Genomic DNA, 9,177 nt, shown 5'->3' with positions numbered 1-9,177 from the left:
ATGGTAAGTGAAGAACCGGCGTCAGCTACTCCGCGGGCAAACCTGGGGGTTCTGAAAGCTAATAAGGTTTGCACTTGCAATTTATTGCAGCGTTGGAGCAGGATTTTTCTGCTACCTGCCAATTAAAGCAGGTCCTCTCTGCTGCCTTGTCTCCTTTTTATTATCCTCTACCTTCCTTCTCCTGATGCTTTTCTCTCTTCTCTCTCTCTCTCTCTCTCTCTCTCTCTCTCTCTCACACACATCCTTTTTACCTTCTCTGTTATTTCTACACACATTCTTTCTCCACGACTTTCCTACTCCACCTCCACTAGCTTTTCATGCCACCTCTTCCTCTAGATTATGCACATATTTGCAAACACTTGGACTTGAACTAATCTAGGAGTATTTGCAGTTTGTTTTCTTCTCAGGTGTCAATTGCACAATAGCTTGGTCCTGATTTCAGTAATAACTTTGGGGGAGGGAGTGTGCAAACATGCTTTTAGAATAAAGTAAAATAGCACTTGATAAACTTTTGGCTGGATTTCTTTGGTCTGCACTGCCCAAGCTGGACTTGCTTCAGAACATAACTTTTTCAAAACTTAACTTACCGGGAACATTAACAAAGTGTGACTTAATTGACTTAACCTCTCTCTCTCTCTCTTTTCCTTCTTTTTCGTCTTATTTGTTTTCTTTTTGTTTATGTTATGTCCAAGAAAGTCCTCAAATCAACAAAAGACTTGTAGTGGTCAAAAAGAGTTTGTCCAAGGCTGGCATCTGCTGAAACGAATGGCTTTTACCTGATTAAACATTGACAAATAATTAGAAACGGGCTGTTGTACAAATTAACCCAGGAAGGCTGCATACCTGCCCCTGCTTGAACATTTGGACATAAAGACTGTGTTTGAGGCTAAGTGGGGGGGGGGGGGGGGGGCAGGAGGGTGTTCATTGGATCAGAACACAGTGGAGAATACAAGCCAGGCAGGTAGTGGTGGTGAGATAACTCTGGAAGAGCACTAACTCCTAGTGATAGAACTAGAGCCTCTATTGACTAACTTCTTTCAGCTTTGATTATCTGTTTATCGGGAGTGACTTTATGCTCCTCTACTTGGTATTGGAAGCAAAATTTATTTCATTACATCTGGAACTGATATACATACATATACACACACACACACACACACACACACACACACACACACACACACATGTATCTGTATCTTCTATATCTAAATCCGTTTATATATCTGTCTCAAAACATTCAGCTCACCATAGGATCCAGCAGCATTTTAGAAAGGAAGGGACAGAGAATGAGACAAGTATATGATTCAGAAACTAAAATAAAGAAATCAGTCTATATGATGTCATGTCCTGTCCACCTCAGCCTTAGCATTCTGGACTCTTTATCTTTCAAAGTTATTAGAGACATAATTAAGATATTTTCTATAGAAACCAAATAGTTGTTATATCTTTGAATCATTATGTAGAGTTTATTTTACTTAGATCCTGGGTAACTTATTAGTTAGACGGGTATTGCGACAGAGAGTATCCTTAGATATTTATAAACTAGGTCCATCCAATACTAGTCTATTATTTGTTCGGAGGGGCTAAGGAAAATACAGGGTAAACCAAGGAACTGATTTACTTTTAGTAAGTATAATTTTATGACTCAAAAACTAATGTAGCTCTATACTTAATACCTTTACTATTTTTTGATTCACTGCATGTAATTTCTTTATGATTCTTCCACCCCTTTCCCCCTCCCAATCCCCATCACCCTATCTCCTGGGGACTCCCGCCACTACTGCTCATACTGAATTTCACAGAACACCATTCTGCCTTGCCAAGACGAGTACTTTGTAGGAGGCCAGAGCTATAATTGCCCTTATTCCACTACAACGTCAGAATCTAGTGTTGACGTTTCCACGGAGACTTGGGTCTCTTTCTGGGCTGCTGGTCTCCTGGACAACAGAGAGCCCCAACAAGCACCACAGGCACAGGGTAAGTTCTGCTCTTCTGCTTTTCTAGTAGATCTGGAGCCCTTTCCAGCACCCATGGCTGCAAAGCATTATGGGCTGGGACTCTGTAGAAGAAAGGATGGTATGAGTCTTTGGGCTTACTTAAAAGCCATAAAACCTGCTGTTTTGTACTTGTCAAATGTGAAAATGGGATTCTTCCTCTTCCCTGCTGGACAACATGTATTTCTCCCTACACTTTACAGTTCTTGGAGATGCCCAACTCACTGAAGAGGGAGTTTGGGTTTGTATCAGAGTTTTATAAACAACACTCTAGCTGGATGCTTTCAGAATCAAGATACCCAATGGAGCATTTCTTTGGGAATTCAGGAAAGTTTCCCTGAGCATGAGAGAAAAGCAAGAAGAAATACTAAGTATTTTATTTCACAGATGAAATTCTGTGAATAGTGTCTTATAAGTGGAAAAAATGATTCCCTTTTACACAAAAGACTTTAACTTTGGAGAGAAGTGTATTGATGGAAAATTACATATTCATTTTGGCCTGGGGCTTAGTAAATAGCACTTACAAATATTAAAGGAATTTCTGTATTAACATTCAAGTTTTTGGAAAAAATTCTCAGGCATCTCAGAATTAAATATATGTATTATTGATTCTGCCACATGATTTTTTTGGATTTAAGAAAAGACACAAAGAATCAAAATGAACCCAAAATATTAAAATACACTTAAATGTCAGGAAGTTGTTTAGCTTATCCACCACAAGTGACAGCAAAAACAGAATGCCCAAGAAAATGAACACAAACTGGTCATAAAATTTTATTCCTATCTCCTTCCACTTAAGTAAAAAATTTCAGTAATAGCAGTTTAAGTAGAGGAAGGCAAAAGTCAGAACTGTACTAGATGAGGAAAAGAAAGTAAAAGTAAACCAATTTACCATGTACAAGCATTGTTTTTATTGACAAGTGTAGTTTGCTGCCAAATAAGAAAAGAAAAATCTCTGAAAAATTATAAAACATGCAGATGGAAACAATTGAAACAGATAAGGTTTAAATACAGCTTTGAAATTTTTATCAAGGTCTTCAGAGAAGCAAGGCCCAAATGATTTTAAAGTAGAAAGTGCTACCACATAGGATTCTGAATAAATTCTATTAGATTAAGCAGGCAGGAGACAGGCAGGGAAAATGTTAGCATCACAAAATAGGATTTTATTATAGAGCTATACACAATATTATCAATTGCTAAAGCTTAAAAAATAAGATAAAAACTAGGGAAACACAGTGGAATGGCAATGTTTTGCCTAGTGGGGGCAGTCAATAAATATTTATTAATTTAATCAGCAGGAAAACATATATCAGGAAAGAATTTGATCCCTTAGCTCCCCCAAAATTTACCTCTTTAACCATTTTGGCAGATAGAGTGTAAATATTTGTCTCTTGCAGCTTGCTTGCATCTTCTGAAAGCTTTAAATATTTTGTTTTTCTGTGTGGAGGCAATAGCTATTTTTAGAAAGGTAATTGAACCTATTAAACCCTCCGAAATCAATTGGTGAGTTTCTTTATTGCATACACACTACAAGTGTGTTTTCTCATTTGACCACTCGGTATGTTCACAGAATCATCCAGTGACTCAAATTTTCCTGTTCTGGAGTCGTGTTCCTGGGAAGAGGCTCAGCTTTCCTCTCAGCTTTACAGAAATAAGCAGGTATGTGTAGATAGTCAGAATGGGCCGTGTGCCCTGCAGTCCGTTCTCCACAGTCTTCCCTTAATGACAGGTAGATTCTTGTCCCTTTTTAAATTCATGTTGACTCAGTTCAGAAACAAAGTGAGTATGTATCCACAGAGAGATCAAAGTTAGATGATCAATATCATGGAAAAAATTTTAAGAAAACAACACTCTAGGAAAGACCTGCAGTCAAGCTCTGACTTTACACACCTTAGTTGTAGGACCTCTTGAGTCCTCCTTTTCTTCATCTATGAAATTGAAATATTTGTGCTGCCTATCTCAGAAGCAGCCAAGAATATTTGATCATAGAATCAAATGATATAATAAGTGTGATAGTATTTTTAAATCATAAACATAGCTAATCCCTGGGAGAAGCAATGGTGATTATAAAAGTTTTTCCAAAGATTGCTCCATTTTCTCTTTTGTTTGTTGCTCCCAAGGAGTAATTTAATCTAATGGACATATGGACAGATCAATCAGAGGCTGAGGGAAGCCAACCCACCTCTTTTTTTTTTTCTTCTTTGATATGCAAGGAGGAAGTCCAGCAAAACCTTTCTAAACATCTTTTTCTATATTTAAACAGTTGTATACAGCTCATTTTTTTTTCATACCTACCTGATTCCCTTGTGGTTATGATTGTTAAAGTCATCTAATCTCTTCAAACAATTTGCAATGAATAAAAAATTCAGAACACAAACTGAACAATCAGGTGGTAGGGGGTGTAGATTTAATTTAGTTCTCTGAGGATGAGGGTTCCCTGAGGTTGTGTTTATAAAACAAACAGAAGAATAATCACGTTTCAGCAGGTTAAGGAGCAGTGGCATTATTATAGAGTTACAAAATCAATATAGTGGAGCAGCCTTCACCATTGTCTGCTTTTTGCAGCTGCAGGATACTCTGGTGCAGAAGGAAGAAGAACTTGCTAGGTTACATGAAGAGAATAATCACCTCAGGCAATACCTGAATTCTGCTTTGGTTAAATGCCTTGAAGAAAAGGCCAGGGTATGTAACTATCTCCTTTATAAGTATAGGGCAGTGATTCGGGAAAGGAGACCATTTATGTAAACTCCTCGAGTAATTGCAAGAAGTGTACTAAACAAGATGTCTTGATATGCATTTATAGGAAGGGTGGATTTTTCTTAAGGAAATATAGCACTTCCACAAGAATTATTATGTATCATTTTTCTGAAGTATCTAGATTGCAGATTTTAGTCATACATTACAAAAGGAGTTGCTTAAGAATCAAAAGCTCGTCAGGGGAATTGCTGAGACAACAGAGGTTGATCAAAAGGCAGAGTTAGATGGATGGAATACTGCTCTGGAAATTAGATCTGAAAGACACACAGTTCTTTTAATTATCCATTTGACTTTAGGTAAATTACTCTCAGGGACTCAGTTACCTTCAACTGTAAATTCATGAGCTAAACTTTTAAAGAATATTTCTGTATCTCAAATGCTATGAATATGGCTTGAGCCCAGATCTCTGGCAATTACGTGCACACAATTACATTGTCTTTTAATTCATATTCTTTTTGTACACTTTTTAAGTGTGCTATTTCTAATTCAAGGATAAATAGCTTACCTATAGTCTCTTTTTGTTCTTCCTTTCTTTGATTTTGTAATTTTTCATTATATATTTGCTGCTATATTATTATTATTGCTTCTATCATTAATCTTTACCCCACTTCTACACAAGTTACATTATTTGATATTATTTGATCTAAATTGATGATGCTTCTTGATACTTTTACTGAACATAACAGTTCAGAAAAGAAAAGACACTAGATTTGATTCCTTTACAATTCAGTTGGCTTTGTTAAAAAGAGAACACATCTTACATTTATTAGCCTGGGATCCTAACTCTAGCCACCACTCTATAAAAAGGACATTTATTAAATTATTAAGTGATATTAATTAGGCAGTTTTATCTATCTTGGTCTCCATTTTCCAAGATTTTGAATAATATAATTACACATCTCAAGGGAGTGATTTAAAAGTTAATAAAATAAGAGAAGGCAGTGTTATATACTGTTTAAATCAAAGATTCCATATAGATTCAAATGGCTGGAATTTAAATCTATGCTGCATAATCCTCAGCAAGTCACTAATATGTCTGTACCATAGTTTTCTCATTAATTAAGAATTTAATAGCACCTATATCCAATGAGATAATGTACATAATCAATGATTTAGAACTATAATAAATGATAGTTTTTTATTTATGATAGCTCAACATGTAATAGTTGCTATAATAATAATAATAATGATAATAATAATTACTTCTCTGAGATGAAATCTTAAAGACATCATCTGCTTTTTCAACTTTTAAAAAATAGAGTAAGAAATACGAATTAGAGTTTCTAGGCAGGAACTGGTCATTACAGAGCTTACTTTACATACAAGAGCCAATCCAATCAGTTTTATTGTGTGTGAAAAAAACAGAAATTTAATCATTTTTTCTAAAGAATTAAGGTAGCTAGTAAATATTTGAAGGGGGGTTAATTTTCAAAAATGACTTCCCCAGAAACTGCTGTCATCAGATGAGTTCTCCAAAGCATGTGGAAAATTCAGAAAGGGGAAGAGGAAACCCAAAGGGCAAAGATACTCTTCAGCTGAGATTCTCCATCCCAAAACTGCCAAGAGAAACCTCACTAGTGAATTTGCTACCTGTGAAGAACACACTGGGCCCCCTGTGGATCCCTGGGTCCTTCGAACTCTCGGGTTAAAAGACTTCAACACCATTGATGACACCTTATCAGCTAACTACAGTGCCTTCTCCTCTCATCCCAGAAGAGTCACCAGCACATTTTCCCAGTTTCCAGATGATGCAGTTGATTATGATAATGTCCCCAGAGAGAACCTGCCGTCTGACTACGGAGGTGACAGAACAAACCCCACGCACAGCACTGCCAGCCATGGGGAAGATTTTCACCTCCTTTCTCCACTTTCAAATTCCCCAGTGGGGCTGCAAACTCTTCCTTACCATGCTGCTGATGTGTCACCCAACAAGACAGAGATGGCCTTTTCCACATCCCTGAGCCCCCACTGCAATGTGAAAACTCATTCCTTCCACCAGGGACAAGCCTTTGTGCGTCGAGATGAGGAGGGAGGCTGGAAGTTTACCTGGGTCCCTAAACAGTCTTAGTGATCCCTCTTCTATCTTGAAGCACTGCCATGAACTCTGTTTACAAAGACCTCTCTTGCACTTGAACCTGACTGTGTGGAACACAGAAGCTATTGCCCAGACTGTCTCCTGCCACTTTAAATGTCTCTCTCAATTACCCACTTAAATCTGCAGGGATTTGGCTTCTAAGAATCCATAATGAAACACATTTGCTCTTCTTTCACTTAAATTTGACTTGTTTACACACCAACGCATGCTGTTGACTTCCTCCCTTTGCCCTCTACTTAAAAAGGTATTTTCCGATCACTTGAACATTCCTTCAAGACCTAGATATGCTTTTCCAATTACAACTAGTTTAACAGCTTTTCTTCTTTCCTCATGCAGTTTTAATGTTCAAAACCCTTTAACTATTCCTCCTTTCCTGATGTTCTTCATTCTTGAAAACTGCCATTAGAATGCACCTATTATTGCTTCAAATATTTTTACTGACCGTTCAATTAGCTGGGGGTGGGGTAGAAACAAGTGTCTTTGCCCATCACCACTGCCGAAAACATAATGTGGATATAGTAATGTTATGTCCATGGCAGCTAAACGTTGAGTGTCCGTGGAAATGTTGGCAAAGAGTGTCTTAAAACAACTGTAACTATACTGATAAGCAATACCACTGATAAATTTTAAAAAAATTTAAGGGGTGTTAAAGTTACTTCAAAATGCCCCATGGTGTATCACCTTCTGTAGGCACCTGGCATTGTTTCTTTAGCTAACATGGTTCAAACAAAAATATTTTTGAGGGACTGTGGTAACACAACAAGTCATTATCCTAAACGACCCAGATGATGATAAACTCGTTCCCGGAAGTGCAGTCTAGCCTATGTCTGCCATCATCTCACTCATTCACTCAGTCATTCACGTATTCATTCTTTCATTCATCACTCCACCCCAAACATTTCTGGAATACCTAATACCTATTTTGAACCTGGCACTGTGCTATGGGTAGTGATAAAATGTGAGCAGTTTAGACACTGTGGCCACCCTCATGAGACTTAGAGCCACTCATCTGCTGTGACCTTGAGAAATCTACTTCTGTGGTGCGAAGATTCAGTTTTCCCAGCAGCAGAATACAGAAGTTGGGTTCGATAATTGCTAACATACTATGAATTGAGGCTGGTCCTGTCAGCTTTATTCCAACATAACAATCCCAGGTTATTTCTCTCTCTAGCTTAGATAGGTGCTGCAAATATTATGTAGTGTGAACTTACATACAAATAAAAAGAAAGAAAAACAAATATTAGCCATTTGTAGTTAACATTAGAATTCTGATCACAATATTCTTTTTCTAGTATGAGCCCATTTTTCAGGTTAATTCAGTCTGTGTGAAAATAACTTTCATCGAAAAAATAGACACATTAATTTTTAAATAAGTGTGCATCGATTGAATGCAGATATTTAACATCAAGGATTTTTTTCTTTGTAAATTAAGAAAAAAGTATTTTAAGTAGTCGTGCTAGTTTCCTCTTTCCCATCCCTCAAGCTCCCTATCATTCCTAGAATAATTTACACATCAAAGATGTGACCACAGGTTTTGGAAAAAACTTTATTTAATGATGAAATCCACCATGTTGAAGCCCTTCCGATTTTTCTATTTTTCACCTCTCAGTCAACCACCTTGCACAATCAATGTCTTAGTACACCAGTATGCTGTTTCGACTTCTTTTTAACAAATGCGTGTTTTTTGTTGTTGCTATGGGCTGTTGCTTTATTTTGGTGATGTGAGCAAAGAATTCTGTTTTATAAAGTTTTGTTACCCAGTTTTCTTTATAATCCATGAAGGGGAATCCAAGATAGTAATATTATTCTCCGGAGTATTTTCATGACTTAAGAAGAAATAGAACACATTCTATTTTTTCTAAAAAAAAAAAAAAAAAAAAAAAAAGTGCCTTTTACATTCTAGTATCTTTGCCCCTGGTGAGTAAACTTGATGTCTTCTTAGAATGACAAATTAGAATTGATTGTACTTTACTGCACGAGGAATTGAAAAAGCAATACTACTATTTTGAAAGTCTAATGATCAAGTTGTAAAACAAAATCGATCGGTTCAAAAATATCCATGTTGCATTCTTTATGTGCCTTATCATGTGTCAAGTACCATGAGGAAACACCCAGGCTTAGCACAGTCCATTTGGCACATGAAACAAAACCACATAAAATGTCATACTTTTGATTGCTTTTAAATGATACTTGGTCTCAGCCTGAATTAAAGAAATTACAGCACATTTGTGATGAATTATAATCACTTGTTCTGGCTTATATCATGGATGGTATAGTATGGAAGAAAGTTACCACATGTTCTTGTAATCATGACTAGAGACATTTGATATT

The 9,177-nt window shown here is 36.7% G+C and overlaps 1 protein-coding gene across 1 annotated transcript; it reads left to right on the top strand.

The window, feature by feature from the left end:
* Positions 1-6,819, top strand: GMNC (geminin coiled-coil domain containing). The gene is made up of 5 exons (XM_063106825.1): positions 1-66; positions 1,803-1,977; positions 3,565-3,653; positions 4,560-4,676; positions 6,199-6,819. Exons 1-5 carry the CDS (start codon positions 1-3, stop codon positions 6,817-6,819), a joined length of 1,068 nt encoding a protein of 355 aa, XP_062962895.1.
* The last annotated feature ends 2,358 nt before the right edge of the window (positions 6,820-9,177 follow it).

This window comes from Cynocephalus volans, chromosome 1, assembly GCF_027409185.1.
Source record: "Cynocephalus volans isolate mCynVol1 chromosome 1, mCynVol1.pri, whole genome shotgun sequence".
Taxonomy (NCBI): Eukaryota; Metazoa; Chordata; class Mammalia; order Dermoptera; family Cynocephalidae; genus Cynocephalus; species Cynocephalus volans.
Note: the sequence above shows the minus strand (reverse complement) of the source record. Positions and strands in the feature narration are given on the sequence as shown.

Bases quoted from the DNA above. Each gene is read 5' to 3' on its own strand.
- GMNC (XM_063106825.1), top strand. From the start codon at position 1: ATGGTAAGTGAAGAACCGGCGTCAGCTACTCCGCGGGCAAACCTGGGG. The intron at 1,978-3,564 runs GTAAGTTCTGCT...GTATGTTCACAG, and splicing joins ACAAGCACCACAGGCACAGG to AATCATCCAGTGACTCAAAT. The intron at 3,654-4,559 runs GTATGTGTAGAT...TGCTTTTTGCAG, and splicing joins AGCTTTACAGAAATAAGCAG to CTGCAGGATACTCTGGTGCA.